Source organism: Ictidomys tridecemlineatus, chromosome 3 (assembly GCF_052094955.1).
Source record: "Ictidomys tridecemlineatus isolate mIctTri1 chromosome 3, mIctTri1.hap1, whole genome shotgun sequence".
Classification (NCBI taxonomy): Eukaryota; Metazoa; Chordata; class Mammalia; order Rodentia; family Sciuridae; genus Ictidomys; species Ictidomys tridecemlineatus.
In genome coordinates this window covers 130,175,621-130,193,867 of record NC_135479.1, presented here as the reverse complement: position 1 = coordinate 130,193,867, position 18,247 = coordinate 130,175,621, and the positions used below count along the sequence as shown (strand labels likewise).

Genomic DNA, 18,247 nt, shown 5'->3' with positions numbered 1-18,247 from the left:
AATTCAGTCTGACTGCTATGTGTAATATAAGGCACAAAATTAGTCACATTGTAATACTATAGTAGCAAACAATAAAAAATGTCATTTAAAAAATTTCCTTGTATCATGTTAACAAATGCTATAAAGCATCTAGGAATAATTTAACAAGACATGTATAAGAACCTTATGTAAAAGTTATGAAACCTCACCAAAAGGTAAAAGAGGCATTTTAAAAAGACAACTACATGGCTTAAATGTAAAAAATTAATACTATAGAGATGTTAATTCTCTAAATTAATCTATAGATTCAGTATATTTTTAAATCAAAATTCCAGAAGGATATTTTTTAAAAAGGAACTTGATAAGGTGATCGCTACTTTGATGTAGAATAGTAAGAAACCAAAAGTAGCCAAAGTATTTTAAAGAAAAAGAATAGGAGGCAAAAATCCTTTTCCAAATAATAAGCCTTATTTTAAAGTTATATAAACTAAAATATGTTGGTATAGGTACAGGGAATGACAAAGGACCAAAGGAACAGAAGAAAACTCAGAGATTCATGAACATTTGACAGTTTGCTATCTAGCAGTATGGCTTTGGAAATCAACGAGGAAAGGTTCATAAAATGCCACATGAAACATTAGCCATCATGTGGGGAGAATAAGAGAGAAACCTCTCTCTTGATCAGCCTACAAAAATATATTTCAGATGGATTTAAAGCCTAAAATGTAAGAATCTAAATTATAAAACTTAAATTAGTGCCATTGAAATAGGAATGGAAATAAGATACATACACACAAATGTAAACCTTAAAGGAGATGGATAAATCAAAATGGAAGTCACTAAAAAACAAGTTAAAAGATGTGCTACAACAGATTAGAAGAAGACATCTCCAACACATAAAATTATCAAATCCGTGATCCAGAAATTAGAAAGAACCTCTAGAACTGAGTAAGAGTAAAAAACTCAATAGAAAAATAAATAAGATGACTTAAGAATCATAAATATACTGCAAGATATCCAATATCATAAGTAATCAATAATCTCCATCACTCTGGCAAAAATTAAGAAGTCTATAAGTATTAGGAATGTTCAAGGATGTGAGAAAATAGCAAATGTCAAACAGTGCTGATAAGAACAGAAACAGGAAATCAGCTGGGCAATATCAGTAGAATTAAGCCATCTATTATCTAAACAATCCCCTTTCCATTAATAGTACTTTGAAAAATCTCACATGGGTACAAGAAGACATGTAAAGGATGTGCACTGTGGCTCTGTTCATACTAGTAAAAAAATTTTAAAAATCCTAAATATCTATCAACAGAGAAATAAACTGGTATATTCACTTCATAGATCATGACCATTAAGATAAATGAAGTACATCTGCATGTATATAAATGAGTTAATTTTTAAAAAGTGAAAAAAATTGCAATAGGATTTGCACTATGGATGACACTGTTAGTATATATTTTAAAAACATATAAAACTGTACCATATATTTTATAGGCACATACATATATAGGGGAAAAATGAAAATCATGGACTGAAAGGATAAACACCACCTTTAGGCTAGTGATGACCTCAGAAGAGAAGAGGGAAAGGGACAAAAGGTGCTTCCTTTTTTAAAAAAATGTTTTATTAGTGTTTTATAGTTTATACATAATAATGGGGCCATTTTGATATATTTATAAATGCATATAACAGGGCTTGCTCCATTCTAACTAAGGTGAAATGAAATCCCCATGTAGTTTTCTTTTTCCTCATTCCCTCCCCTCTTCCCTGTCCCTTCTTCCCTTCCACTGCTATACTGGTCTTCCCTCTATTTATTTAATGTTTTTCTTAATTGGTCCTTTATAGACATACACAAAAGTAAAATTCACTATGGTATATTCATATATGTACGTAGCAAATTTTTTCAATTTCATTCTACAGTTCCTCTCTTTTCCTATTATTCTACCCTCCCCCTAAATCCCTTTCCTCTACTCTATTTTTATGGGATCTGCTCCCCCCCACACACACTTTCCCCATTACATTACGCTAGCTTTGCATCTCCCTGAATGCTAAGGATATTAATCATTTTTTCATATATTTGTTGGCCATTCATATTTCTTCTTTTGAGAAATATCTATTTAAATCTTTTGCCTATTTATTGAGTGGGTTATTAGTTTTTTTGGTGTAATGTTTTTTGAGTTCTTTCTATTCTGGTTATTAATTCCCTGTGGGAAGATAGTTGGCAAAGATTTTTTTTAAGACTCCTAAAGCTCAAGAAATAAAACCAAGAATCAATAAGTGGGATGGCATTAAATTAAAAAGCTTCTGCACAGCAAAGGAAAAAAGAATGTGAAGAGAGAGCCTACAGAATGAGAGAAAATCTTTGCCAGCTACCCTTTGCTTTATTTTTAGAATAAACAAGACAACAAAGATCTAAAGCCAGCCTGACAAAATGTTAAAAAAAATATAAAATTGAGTTAGTGGATATATACATAATTGATATTTTGCACATTTCTAAATATTTGAAACATTTTATAAGTATTTTTTAAAAGTATGTGGGCAGTTCAGGAGATAATGCAGAAAATACAAGTTTCTGTTGATAGCAAGAGAAAAGAGATGCTAGCTGGGCATGCTGGCACACTTCTGTAATCGCAGTGGCTGGGGAGGCTGAGGCAGGAGGATCTCAAGTTCAAAGCCAACCTAGCAACTTAGTGAGGCCCTGAGCAACTCAGCGAGACCCTGTCTCTAAATAAAATACCTAAAAAGGTAGGAATGTGGCTCAGTGGTTAAATGCCCCTGGGTTCAATCCCCAGTACCCTGCCCTACAAAAAAAAAAAAGGAAGGAAGAAACAGAGGGAGGGAGGAAGAAAGAGAGAGAGGCTATTTTGTAATAACTTTCAAATGGGGAACACCTCTAATGTTGTAATATTGCATTGATATGTGTGTGGGTACAAATGCACGTGCACGCACGTGCACACACACACACACACTCATTTGGAAACAGAAAATATGGGAAGTGAATCAAGACAATAAAGAGTTAAAGCTACTGGATTGCTATTTAGCCTATTAAGTTTTAAGGTTCAACATGACTGTCTCATCATCACTATCTGAATACAACAGCTTGGTCTTTTCCTTTCAATATTTAGTACTGAGTCCTTTTTATGGGCTTACTGTGTTAGCCAGAATTTCTATAAAGCCAGATTCAAAACAGGGATGAACACACGTTGTTTCTGATTTTAACAGAATGAATAGGAAAGCAGTTCATCACAATTATTGCATGCAAGGGGTTAGACTATCCAGGTTCAACTTCAGGCACTACCACTTACTAGCTCTCAGCTTCTATAATAACTTCATATTTGAGTTTCCCTTTGCTCGCCTGGAAAATAGAAAAGTTGACTCCTGTCTGTTGTATGCTGTTGGCATGTACAAAACTTACCTGAATAGTTTCTTCTAGGCGGTAGCACTCAAGGACTTGTAGTGTCTCTATGACTTGGTTTGGGTTGAACTGACACAAAAGCTCAATAAACTGCTCTGTAATACAGGGAGATATTTGTAGCAATTCTTGATTTACATGAATACCTTCCCTGAAAACAAAAGGCAAGAGAGTACTAAATTTAGCATTACTTAATTGCACTTTATAATTAAAGGATACAGGCAAAAAGTGTTTTAAGTTGAAACCAAGACTTCCTTCTGGTCAGGTAAAAATATGGATTCAAAGTCTCAATGTAACTAGCATTATCTGGATAAACTATACAGTACATTAGAGACATGCTAAATAGAAATATTTCTCAGTTTATACTGAATAATTAAGGAAAAGAAATTCAGTTTTAAGTCATACCAAAAGTTATACTTTGATCTAAAAGAAAGAGACTCCAGTCAGTCTAAACAATTTGACCCATGAGTAACTTAAGTCTCACCAACTGTCATTACCATCTTTCTCTCACACTACCAATCCCACCATGTTGTATTACTTCTTTATCTATTTTCTCTAAGGCAACAAATTCTATGAGGGCAGGCATCTTGTAGCTTCTCACTTATGGATTTTCAAAGTCAATCAGTGCCTAACATATAGTAAGGGCTAATGTTCTTGTTTACTGTTAAAAGTGAGGCATAATAGGTATACCATATTTATAGGCTAATTTGCCTTGTATTCCAACTATTCACAAAGCACACTATTCATAAGGCTTGCCCCAAAGCTTTGGTAGTAGTAGTTTTACCATGCCAGGCACTCAACTCCTGGTGGCCAAAAGGAACTATTCAGAAAATTAGCTTCTGCTCATTGGATATCTAAGAAATTTCTTTCTAGCTTCAAAAGAAGTCAGTTCTGGGGATAGGGTTGTGGCTCAGCAGTAGAGTGCTCGCCATGCACATGCGAGGCCTGGTTTCGATCCTCAATACCAAATAAAAATAAATAAATAAAATAAGGGTACTGTGTCCAACTACAACTAAATATATATATGTTATATATGTCAGTTCCTTCTTAGAGTTCTATCTTCTCTTCAGAATTCCTAAACCAAAGCTCTATATGTAAAGAAATGGAATAGGGTAATTAAGAAAAAAATGAATGCAAGGGAAACAAGACTGAAAAAAAGACAGTTGTTGTCTAAAGCAGTAGTTTCCAGCTTTTCTCATATCATGACATATAGAAAATGCTGACATTGTACGGCTCATACAAGTGAAATAGGATTACTCATAGGGTACTCCCAGGGGACCCTCTGTCTTGGGAGCTGAGGTTTCAGGCTCTAAACACACTTGCAATCGTCACAATGTGGGAATCTCTGCATTCCAGAGAAAAGGATCTGGATTTGATAAGTGTTCTATAAATGATGGTAAGCAGCATTCTTCTTATTACTAATAAGAGGCTTGAGTTACAAAAAGAGGGGTTACATTCAGACATAGGGAATCTTTCCTAACTTATTAGCTCAGTGATAGTCAGTCTTGATCAGAAGTCAGAGATGAATTTTCTGCTGCTTGAGGCTTTCAATTCTTGCTGAGGGGGTGGTGGACAGCAGACTATGCCCTACTCTGAGTTATTCCATGTTGTTTAGAACAGTACCTTTCAGGCTGTGCCCTGCCCTACATTACTCCATTTTATAAAGCAGAAGTTTGCCCTGAGTTACTTCATTTTGACTACAAGTGCCAAGGCAGAACGACTTGGTAACTCATCTAGGCAAATACACAGAATAACTTCAGCTGCATAGCATAAGAACAACTGATAAATAAATTAACTGTGCTACTAAAAATTACCAAATGGACACAGATGCATAATTGTATCAACTCCACATCAGAGAAACCAGGCCTATACGTCCAATCACTGGACAGACCATACCACCAAATGATGCTGAGATAGATAAGAATTTTGGGATACAGAGAAAGATACTGAGTCTCAAAAGAGAAGCACCCATGAACCACTGCAATGCAAAACAATCAACTCCTGAGCAACCAGCTCATACTTGGCTCATGTCCTTGCCTACAAAAGTAACATGATGAGAGGGTAATGTGAAAGTGTAGGGGAAACTGGACCAAAATTGTGTAACCGCACCCTAAGTCCACCTCTAGTTCAGCTTCTAGCTACTGTCCTTCTATTAATATTAACATCCCAGACCAAGGGATTGCAGCTTGTCACAGTTGAGATGGACTGCTTTCTCCCTGAATGTATTCCTTGCTTTACCACAAAGGCTTCTCAATTTCAAAATAGCTCATATTATCCCTTGAATGTGTCTCTGCTTTCAAATAAATTTGTCCCTCTAACTGGCATGTCCTTAAATGATTTTTTTTTTTTTTTAGTACTAGGGATTGAACCCAGTGGCACTTAACCACTAAGCCACAACCCCAAACTCCTTTCTGTTTTTTATTTAGAGACAGTTGTCTCGCTGAGTTGCTTAGGACCTCGCTAAGTTGCTGAGACTGGCTTTGAACTTGTGATCCCCCAGTTTCAGGCTCCTGACTGCTGGGATTACAGGCATGCACCACTGCGCCCAGCTCTTAAATTTATTTCTGCAATGTCTGTCAAGAACTCCACTTGTCCTGAGTTGAGGTCCCTGCCCCCTATCACGGTGGAACTCCCCAGATTACTTCTGGTGCAACCCCCTCATTTGAAATACATAAAAGGAGAGACATCTAAAAGAGTGGTACAGCATCACACAACAACTTGTCATCAGACCATTTGGTGAACACATCCTGAGAGTGACAGGTCAGGAACTCCTGACTGTCCTAGTAGCTTTAGCTCAGCTCCATAGCCATGCTTGATGTGGCCCACTTTGAAACTGCCTGCTGCCCGGGCACTCACCTTGAACAAATTCTGAACTCTGGACAGTTCCTCACCTGGAACAAGTTCTGTGGCTGGAACCCGGAATCATATCTGACCATGTTCAGATGACTGTTTGCATTTGTGTCTGCTCTCTACCTTTGCTCCTAGTAGGGCTTCTTGAAACCCTGTTAACCTTGCTTAACTTTTGCTTAACTTTTTCAGTCTTTCTGTAACCTATATATTTTTGTGTAAAGTGTGGTGTGACTTGAATGTTGTAGATATTAATAATTAAGATTGGAATGAAATAAAAGAACTTTTGAATGCCCTGCTCACAGCTACCAAGGGAGCCATGAAAACTCAGTGAATTAAAGCCAATAAAATTGATGTAGCCTGTGAATTTATTGTTATTCTATGAATTCTGACATTGTGGAAAGACACAAACTTATCTGGTCTACTTTAATGTCATAGATTGCTCATGATATAGGCAAATTCAGTATTTCCAAAGTTGACTATAAATTCCAAAGATCAAGTTTTCAGTTGAAAAAAAAAATTTGTTGTTGTTGTATCTCAACAACTGCCTTTCATATAGAATTTTTTTTTAAGTGACTGACTATTCTCTACCTTTTGGGGGGGGTGATGGTGGTACGGGAGATTGAACCCATCAACATTCTACCATTGAGCTACATTCCCATTCCCTTTTTACTTTTTCTTTTGAGACAGGGTCTCACCAAATTGCTGAGGCTCATCTTGAACTTGCGATCCTCTGAGCTGCTGGGATTACAGGTATGCATCACTGCACCCAGCAGTGCCTAGCTATTCTCTATATATATCATCACCTAAATTCTTACCATATAACTTGAAAATTATCTGTTTAAGTGCTTGTGTCCCCAACTATACTATCAGCTCCATAAAAGCAATGACCATGCTGCATTCATTATTATTTCCTCAGCATTAGCACAGCATTCCCCAGCATCTTGGCATATAAGAGTGCTCAGAAAATGCATGTAAATATAACTAAACTGACAGGAAACAGTGCACTGGACTGCCTTCCAGAGGGAAACAACAGAGGGGTGAGAATTACAGGGACTAAGGCTACTAGCTCCACAGACAGCTAGGAACAAATTCTATTAGAAAACTCTAGATGAAGAAATTTTCTAAAAGACACACATGATAAATCTAGTTCTTTATGATGTGGGACTGTGATGTTGTTGCATAATAAGAAATACATACTTGGTCTCTGTCCTTGGTTTTGAGCACACAGAAGTTAAAATCTTTGGGAACTCCAAAGTAGTAAGTATTTTTTTCTTTATGCTAATGAGATGATTGGTGGCTACAGACTCCAGGATAGCCTCTGGATAGGGGTCTAGTTGCCAGGGGAACAAACCATGTGGTCAGAGGTTGGAACTTTCAGTTATACTACCCATCCATCTCTGGGGAGACAGAGGAGTTCAAAGTTGCATGTATCAACAATGGCCAATGAGTTAATCAATCATGCCTACATAATAAAGCATCCATAAGAACCCAAAAGGGAGGGGTCTGGAGTGCTTCCAGACCGCTGAGTATGTGGAGATTCTTGTAGTAGTGAGAGGTCCTAGAAAATCTTGCATCTTCCCACATGTCCTGCCCTGTGCATCTCTTCCACCTCACTTTGCTTTTCTATCCTTTGTAATATTCTTCCTAATAAACTGGACATGTTAAGTAAGGTGTCTTCCTGAGTTCTGTGTCCTCCTAGTAAATTAATCAAGTAAGGGGTCATGGGAATCCCAATTTATAGCTAGACAGAAGCACAGGTAACAATCTAGGGCTTGTGATCAGCATCTGAAGTGGGAGCAGTTTCATGAACTGAGTCCTTAACCTCAGGAATATGACACTAACCACAGCAGACAATGAAAAATTGAGTTAAACTGAAGTTGGTGTCCAACTGCTTGCTTTATATGTGAAGCAACCTCCCCAATATGTTTTTATGACAAAGTAATTTGTTTTTTTCTTATATCTTCTTGGAGTGACATGTTTGTGTACCAAAAATGCTATTAGGCAGAAGAAAACAGGAATGTTAACCAATGTGTCTCCACATTTGGGTAAGCCAGAATACTTTCCAGATGTTTCTGCCAAACTGGTGGTGTTATTAGTATTTTATCTATATCAGATTTCTGTTAATATGTCTTATAAATGCAAGACTATGGAGCAAATTAAGATTAGATATAAGCACCTGCTGATGAATCACAGTACTTAATTCTTCTCAGAACATTTATTGACAAAACCATTTATAAAAGCAGAAGATGTGGATATGCATCAAACCAAGCAAATCATTCTAATGAATAGATTTTGATGCATTCACTTATGAGGGAAATAATGTGGCTGATGGGAAATGATTAGGCAATATCAACATAATCAAAACTCCAATAAATAAGCTGTAGTATTAATAAATTTACATTATTTCTGCCTACTGCTTATAAATCCTGCACATAAACATGATCTGTTATATTCACTTGCCAAAGCTATTTCTATTAGTCTTCTATTAGCTACCATTTATGCTATATACATACTACTAACATCAGTGGCTGTCAAAATTATGACTTTTAGACCTAAACCTCATCTACTATTTGGGGAATCTATTTTAACAATCTCATTGGCTATAAAGGTAAACTTATATGTATACAAAAACATATACATGCTTTCTTTTGTCGGTTTTAAAAGAAAACACACATATGCCTTGTGACACATGTGTACCTGAGCATATACAACCCCCATGTACTCTGAAATTCAGGTTTAAGAATATATTCTGTTACCCAGGATATGAAAATCATTTTAAATTATAACCTTAAACATCAGACCATTTCTAGGGAAGGATAAAAATATAAGTATTTTACAACTTAAATTAATATGATTCTAAAACTAAAATTCTGACTTCCTAACATTTGACATGGAAAATAAATGTGTTGGGGTGAAAAGGGCTTGTTCAGTGCCCCCTCCTGTCTAAAAACTGCACACATGCAGGCCAGTCCAAGCTCTTCTTCCATATCACTAGGGAGGGAAATTTCTACTTGTTTAGACAATTTAGGCCACTTTAGCTTATCCTAAGTCCTATCTGCTTCAACACCCTACTCATTCCCATACATCCAGTCCTTGAGGTGTGGCATACAAAGGACCACTCTGTCCCTTTTAGATTAAGAACTTAACTATATCACTCACTATACATGAAAATAAAGAAAACTATTTTTTCTGTAGCTTTCATTCAAATCAAGTTGCTTCACAAGGTCTGTAGGCTGAGCTTTCAGCTTCTCAAGCACATTTCATATTAAAATTGCCATAATGTAATCTTGTGCCAGCTGAATAAAACATACACAAGTGTGCCGATCTGCCTGAAAAATAGTTAAAATGTGATTCTTACAGAAGACAAAGACAACATGTAGAAAATTTATATGAGACATAAAAAACTCGGTAATGCCTACAACCCGCTAAGCAATTGTCTTAGATGGAAATCTATACTCTGACAATAAGAAATCCAATGGCATCCTTTGGTCTCTTACTGTCCATGATGACCCTTCATCTTGTGAATAGTTGCCAGAAGTCCCTCAGATAGGAGCAGCTACAATCCCTTATAAACTTTTATGAGGCATAGACCGAAGCAGACAAGCACATGATTCCATCTGATAGCAAAGATTCTGCCATGCCAAACTAAAGCAACAGTAGATCTAAGAGAGTTGGCTTTAAGGGATTTTGGTCATTTCTCATTTCCTGGTTTGACTAATCAAGTGGCAAAATGTACTTCTTCAAAAGTTAATAAAATTTTTGTTATTCCTCTGACATTCATGAAAAAGAAAGTATTGTTTTGATTATTCTCCTGAACAGGCAGGAAGAACAGACTTCATAAGCTAAGAAATATAAAAGCTTGATGATTTTAGACAACCATTTATTTTCATAAATATATCAGGTAGAGAGAGTATTTGGATCAATCCAATGCTATATAGATTTCAATTAAAAACCCACAGTGGTGCTGGTTGTATAACTTGGGGTTCAATCTCCAAAACCAGAAACACCCATAGGGTAACTAAAATTTTTCCAAAGTAGTATAATAAGTAATGATAATAATAATTTCTGTAGTCATTTTCATCATGTATATTTTTCCTAATGTAAAGTTCTCCTTACCACAAAAATCTGCTAGTCATCACATTCACAAGGGTTGTTTGGCCCAAGTTGAGAAAGACTGGAAATATATAGGCAGTGGCATCTTTAACATAATACCTAAACTGGTATACTTCCAGGGTTAGGTGAGAAATTTGATGCCAATCTCTCCCTCAGGTCAAAGTTGGAAATGAAAGACATACATAAGAGGCAATTCTGTGACCCTATCTTTAAACTAAACAAATTCCAGAAGTGGTTTTGGAACTGATTCGAGGGCAGACTACAATACATTATTAAGATGACCACATAAAACTGCACATACACCAAACAAAGACTTTGGGTTTCTGGTCTGGCATGTAAATAGTCATTCCATGCTCACACGAAGAATGCTGAAGTGAAAAATCAACAACACTTCTTAGCTCCATCAAAGAATTAGGGCAAGGGCAAACTGTTGTCCCCCAAACTAGAAAAAGACAGAGAGGTTGGTACAGAGAATCACACCTTATTGGAGTATAAGTGTGGGAGCAGATACTGTGGCTTCTGGAGTCAGAATGGGGTAGGAAAATTTAAAATTGTCATTGACAAATTGATGAAGGTCCATCATAGACAAATTTGAAAGTTAAAAATTCCAGGGGGTTCAGTCTTTGGAGGGTTCCCATACTTCTGGAGTTTAGCCCCCTTCCCCCTGAGAACCACCGTGTTCTTACTGTAAAGATCAGAGAAAAAAATATCTCCTGTTTCTACCTGGGGAAGGGGGAAAGTAGACATTTTGAAACATGCCCACAGCATTTTGTTCTTCTCAAAAACACATGATAAATTCTGTTTTCCCCCAAATCCATAAACTGAAGTATAACTCTCAGTATCTCAAAATGTGACATCATTGGAAATAGTCTTCACAGTTGTAATTAACAGGATAAGTTAGGATAAGGTCACACTGGGGCAGGGTTGGTCCTTAATCCAATATGGCAATGTCCTTATAAGAAGGGAAAATGACACAGACACACACAGGGGGAATTCTGGTTTAGATGAAGGCCAAGATCAGTGTGGTGCTTCTCAGAGTCTAGGGGTGCCAGATTGCAGCAATCCACCAGAAGCTGGGGGAGAGGCACAGAATAGAACTTCCTTGCAGCCTTGGGTGGGAAACAATCCTGCCAACAACTTGATCTCATACTTGCAGCATCCAGAATTGAAAAACAATAAGTTTCTGTTGTTTAAGTCATCCAGTTTGAGGTACTTTGTTAAGGCAGCCTGAGCAAACTAATACACCTGCCCTCGAGGAAAAGTATTTTATCAGAGTCTGAGTGGGGTTTTATCAGAGTCTAATTAACCTGGGGAAGCAAAATAGGCAACTAGAGTCCCTATCTCACTTCAGTAGGTGGGGTAGAGGGTGTAACATATGCTTAATGGTAATAGGAAGGAAAGGAAAGAAGGATTTAAAACATTGACAGTTTTCCAAAAATTAATGACAGACAACAAACCGCAGATCCAAGAAACTCAACACCAAGCAGAATAAATAGAAAATAAAAAAATCCACCCCTGGGCATATCATATTTGAACTGCAGAAAAAGAAAATCTTAGCAGAGGCTGGCTGGTCACAGGGAAGGAGGTACATGGAATACCTTACCTACCTTACCTGTAGAGGAGCAAGGATGAAAATTACAACAGATTTCTCTTCAAAAATCATGCAAAGAAGAGGTGAGTAGAATGAAATATTTCAAGTATTTAAAGAAAAGAAACAATACCCCATCATCCTAGAATTTTGCATCCAGCAAAACTGTCTATCAAAAGTGAAGAAAAAATGCTTGCTCAGACAAAGAAAAATTAGAAGGAATGTGTTGCTGTTAGACCTGCCTTGCAAGAAATGTGCCTTACAAGAAGGAAAGTGATATAGAGCAGAAACTTGAATCTACATAAAGAAATGAAGAGGATTAGAGAAGGCATAGTGAACATAAAAAAAAAAATCTTTCATTTTTCTTATTCTTAACTGACCTACTAGATAATGGTTTGTTTGAAAGAATAGCAATAATGCATCCAGTGATTGTACATGGAAAAGTGAAATGAATGACAGTTATAAGGGATAGAAGGGAAGCATTGAGAAGATTCTATTATAAGGTATTTATACTACCCATGAAATGTTACAGTAGTATTTGTAATTGAACTTGGATGAATTATAATGTGTACTTCTAACAAAGAACAAGCACTAAAAAGGTTAAAAAATAGTGTAAGCTTTTATGTTGAGATTAAAAAATGGATTCATAGAAAATGTCCAACTGAAACTAAAGAAGGCAGATAATGAGTGAAAGAAAAGGAGAGACAAAACACACTAGCAATGAATAGAAAAGACTAACATACATAACAGTATGTTGACACAAGATACTTTAAAACATGTCCTTTGCATTGCAAAATAGGGTAATATATTTGGAAATACTATTTAAGTAAAAATAAAGCAAATATTTTTGAAATTTTAATATATAGCACTTACATGCCAGTTTTCATTGTATCAGAAATTTGAAAAGCAAAGAACCCTTCCAAAGTACCAACAACTACTCTCATTTTTATTATTAACTTAAACTAATTTATGGGGGAAAAGAACAAAATGATCATTAAGCTATCCATGTTTCTACATATTCTCTTTCTATTATTCAATCACACAAACAGTATGTGACATACTATTAAATGTTACATATTTTTCCAATTTAGATTTATTTTTAAATTCACATTGCTGTTTGCCAATTTGGTATTCAATTAAGTTTACATATTAGTGTTTAATTGGCCATCTTTCCATAACCCCCCTTTTAAAAATAACTTTTTCTATTATAAATGTTAATATAGATATTTTACTATTACTTTTTAATTTCAAAGTATTTCCTTAAAACATATTTTCCAAAATGGAATCACTGGATCAAAGCACATAGCTTTATAACTTTTAAAAGATAAGTAAATTGCTCTCAAGAAAACAAAATGGACAGAGGGAGGAACATGTATTCAGAGGAGCAATGACAATATGTATCCTAAGAGCAAGTAGTTCAGAACTGCTGAGGAACAAAGGAGAAAAGGATGGAAGACAATGAAGCTGGACAGGCAGGCCTGAACCAATCAAGAAGGGCCTGTGCAGTTCCTTAGCCCATTTATTGATTGGGTTATTTGTTTTTTTGGTGTTAAGTTTTTGCAAATCAAAACTACTCTAAAATTTATATATCCTGGAGACTAGTGCTCTATCTGAGGTGTGTGTGGTAAAGATTTTTTCCCATTCTGTAGGCTCTCTCCGTATGTTATTGTTTCCTTTGCCGAGAAGAAGTTTTTTTTAGTTTGAATCCATCCCATTTATTGGTTCTTATTTTATATTTCTTGTGCTTTAGGAGCCTTATTAAGGAAGTCAGGTCCTAAACCAACATGATGAAGGTTTGGGCCTACTTTTCCTTCTATTAGGCATAGAGTCTCTGTTCTAGTGTGTAAGTCTTTGATACACTTTTGAATTTATTTTTGTGCAGGATGACAGAGGTTTAATTTCATTTTACTACCTGTGGATTTCCAGTTTTCCCAGCACCATTTGTTAAACAGGCTATCTTTTCTCCAGTATATGTTTTGGGTGTCTTTGTCTAGCATGAGATAACCATATTTATGTGGGTTAGTCTCTGTGTCTTCTATTTTGTATCATTGGTCTACATGACTATTTAGGTACCAATACCATGCCATTTTTGTTACTATCGCTCTAATAGTATAGTATAAAGTCTGGTATTGTGATGCCTCTTGCTTCACTCTTCTTGCTGTAGATAGCTTTGGCTATTCTGGGTCTCTTATTTACAGAAGAAAAAAAATACAATTTATCAACAAACATATGAAGAAGTGTTCATCATCTGTAGCAATTAGAGAAATGCAAAATAAAACTACTCTAAAATTTCATCTCACTCTAGTCAGCATGGCAATTATCAAGACTATAAGCAATAATAAGTATTGGTGAGAATGTGGGGAAAAAGATACACTCATACATTGCTGGTAGGACTGCAAACTGGTGCAACTATTGTGGAAAGCAGTATGGAGATTCCTCAGAAAACTTGGAATGGAAACTCCATTTGACCCAGCTATCCTACTCCTTAGTTTATACCCAAAGGACTTAAATCAGCATACTACAGTGATGCAGCCACATCAATGTTTATAGCAGCTCAATTCACAGTAGCTAAACTATGGAACTAACCTAGATTCCCTTCAACAAATGAATGGATAAAGAAAATGTGGTACATAAACACAATGGAATATTATTCAGCCTTAAAGAAGAATGAAATTATGGCATTTGAAGGCAAATGGGTAAAACTAGAGAATATCATGCTAAGTGAAATAAACTAATCCCAAAAAACTGAAAGCTGAATGTTTTCTCTGATAAGCAGAAAACATAGTAGGTAGGGGAGTAGGGAAGAATGAAGGAACTTTGGTTTGTGTAGAGGGTAGTGAGGGGAGGGGTGGGGGTTTGGGGATGGGAAGGATGGTAGAACGAGACAAGACATTATTACCCTATATACATGTATGATTACACTACTGGAGTGACTCTGCACCATGTACAGCCAGAGGAAGAAGTTGTGTTCCATTTGTATACAATATGTCAAAATGCATTCTATTGTCATGTATATCTACTTAGAATAAAAAAAAGAAGGGCCTGTACAACAAGAGTTTGGATCTCACTTTGGGTAATAGGAAATGAAAGAACTGTGAGAAGGGAGGGGGACATTATCATTATTTGCTTGTTGAAAACGGAAGCAGCAGCTGGATGGGAAACCAGCTACAAAAACCAGGAGAGATGCTGAGTGCTTGAAACTGGACACTGTGGGTGTAGACAAGAGGAGAATTCACATGTGAGAGATACAGAAAAGACAGTTTATAGATTTTTGAGGAGTGGCTCTATGTGGTGTGGCTGAGAAGGCTAAGTAGCATTGGATCAAGAAAGTAAAAATATGATCATCACTTTGGGCACTGAAGACACTGATCATCACTCACTCAAGACACACTAGAATTGCCTGCTTACTCCTCCATTAGAATGTCAATGCTCTAAAGGCAGAGCCTTTATTCACCTTTTTATCTCCCACACCAGCCATAGTACTTAGTATGCTATGGTTATTCCCAAATTAAATAAAATAGATGGGTAGATGACACCATTTACTAAGGCATAAAATAAAGGAGAGGAGACAGGTTTGGGTTAGAAAAACTGATTACGAACATCAATCTCACAATAAATAATTACTAAATAAAGGAATCAAGAAATAAATGCATATACACAAGGTGGAACGAGGAGGGAGAATTAGATGATGTTAGGTAGAATTTCAGCTTCTAATAAAATACTAACAAAAATCTGATACCTACAAGGAAAACTGAGCAAGTTGACAATCACCTTGGCCACTGAAGGCGCTCATTGAAGAAGGAATGTGTTTTAATATGTTAATGTTCATGAACATTTATAATGTTATAATCTTTCATCTTAATTTTGAAACATGTTATTTAACACAGAGGGGTGATATCTTAAAAATGTTCCTTCCATTCAAAAAGAGCCATAGTAATACTGACAGATTAAACTAAATTCCAGTGTATAACAATTTCCATAATCTATATTTTGCTTTTTGGCAAAGTTACTCATTTTCTTAGCAAAGTTCAATGTTTATTTTATTTTGATTAAAGACTTAAAAATACAATGTGACATTTTATGTGTTTTTTCCCCTTCAAAAAAATAGTAATACATATTTAGAGGACTAAATTGACATTACCAGGAATATCACACTGATAATATTTTGAATATAAATATATTTGCAAGTTCTCTTTATTCCTATACAGCTCAAAGCCTCACAAAACCCATCAGCATCCTTTTGTATTATCTTTTAGGCATGCCCACTGCACAACGGGGCTTGCATCTGGATGTGAGAATATCCAAACTGTAAGAATTGGTGCCCAGTGGGAACACAGGGAGTGGAGGGTAGAGTAGGCCTCTGTTCAGCAGCTGTCCAAAGGACAGAACTGGAAGAGGATGCAAATCCTTTCTCCCAAGCTGTTGGCCTCAATTCAAGCAAGTAATTTGTTTCTGGAGGATTAACCCCATCTCCCTGCAAAACTATTTAATCTTTCCATGTACAGATGCCACCAATACTTCAAGTCATTCTGGTGATGAAATTATTATATAACAAAGATGACTTAAAGAAATTGGATAAAGAAGCAAATATATACATATGAATTTAACTGGATGATTTGTTACTTTAAAAATGTTGCTGACAAAATGAAAAACTACTCCCTCAAAAATAACTTGATATAAATGTTAAATCAAATATGCACAAACTGTATATACAGGAATGAGATCTTATTCACTCAAGCTTTGGGGGCAAGAACAACAAAAAAGCAACATTCTGATATGACATGTTCTTATAAGTGGTTAATTAGATGATGTTAGGTAGAATTTGAACTTCTAATAAAATACTAACAAAAATCTGATATCGACAAGGAAAACTGACCAAGCTGACAATCATCTTGGCCACTGAAGGCACTCATTGAAGAAGGAATGTGTTTTAATATGCTAATGTTCATGAACATTTATAATGTTACAATCTTTCATCTTAATTTTGAAATGTTATTTAACAGAGAGGGGTGATATCTTAAAAAATGTTCTTTCCATTCAAAAAGATCAAAATAACTAAAAATAACTTTTCTTTCATTTTCCCTACTTTCCAGAATGCTTGTATAGACGTTTCATGGGGGGAAAAAACCTGGAGCTTTAAAAAAAAAAAAAAAAAAATCTATTGCTTAAGAAAAGAAAGAAAGGCAAAAACAGTGTAACAGTGTAAAGCCTGCGAAAGCTGTGAGGCTGGGCCAAATACCTATTTTTTAATGTTCTTTTGTTCCTACATCTTTTCTCATACCTCCTTAGTTTTCCCAGTGACTGACAAGACTTTAATCCTTTAGGTTAGTCAACAAATACAGTGTTGGGTCCCAGAAAATGATACCCCCAAACTGGGTGCTTTGACATGCTGATTGGCCCTATAACCTATCTCAGATCCCAGGTTCCTCCCATGTTCTGTGTCTCCCCTTCTATTGCATTTCCCCCTTTTGTACCTAAGATCCAGCCCACCAAGGAGAAACAATCTCCTCTTGCTTCCTGACTCTTCATTAACTGAAGTCACATCTTGGGAAGAGACGGAAGTCTGTCAACACACCTAGACGGACTTCGTCCTCCACTTTGGTCCCATAGGTAATCCTTGACATACTACTTTCCATTCTGTGGGCCAAACAGATTTTGTTCCAAGCCTCTGTATATTCTCCAAACCCACCAAGTACCCCTAAAAATCATTTTATTATTCCCCTAAAAATGTTCCTCATTCTCCCCTTTCCCTATAGAAAAAAAGGCATATATTTTTCTAAATAACATTGAATCTTTGTCAGAGAATAGCTCTGAAAACAAGAAAGCGAGAACAACTTCTTTCTTTACTTCCTCTGAACTCAACCTTCTTTATTTCTCTCCCTTAATCCAGAATTCAATATATTACTAGTATTATATATTTACACTATAGGTAAACAGGCTTTGATAGGTTAGGTTGAAATACAATTATTTACTGAGTTTTTTGTTTGTTTGTTTTTTGGTGCTGGGCTTTGAACCCAGGGTCTCTCTCAACATGTTTGGGAAACACTTTACCACTGAGCTATATCCCCAGCCTTAAAATACTTTTAACCTAAAAATTATAGAAAGGCCAAACATCAAATTGAAAAAACAAACTTAAAGCATAATATGAATTGATGTTTGACTCCTGTATTAGACACAAAGTAAGAGGATAAAGTCTGATGAATTCAGGAACCAGGGCTTTCAAAGCAGAATGAGGTCTTTGACATCTGGAGGTGGATTAACAGAACATGAACTCTTTTTGAAAGTGTAGCTAAAGT

The 18,247-nt window shown here is 36.0% G+C and overlaps 1 protein-coding gene across 4 annotated transcripts in view; it reads right to left on the bottom strand.

Moving 5' to 3' along the window:
• The window catches only part of Vps8 (VPS8 subunit of CORVET complex), a 256,842-nt gene that overhangs the window by 98,131 nt on the left and 140,464 nt on the right, over positions 1-18,247 (bottom strand). For all 4 annotated transcript variants that reach the window (XR_013436694.1, XM_013361064.4, XM_078043811.1 and 1 more), the window contains one exon: positions 3,404-3,551. Coding sequence is in view for 3 of the 4 variants with exons in the window: in XM_013361064.4 (XP_013216518.2) it covers positions 3,404-3,551 (148 nt within the window). In the remaining variant the exon portion in view is untranslated. The remainder of the gene's footprint in view (positions 1-3,403; positions 3,552-18,247) is intronic.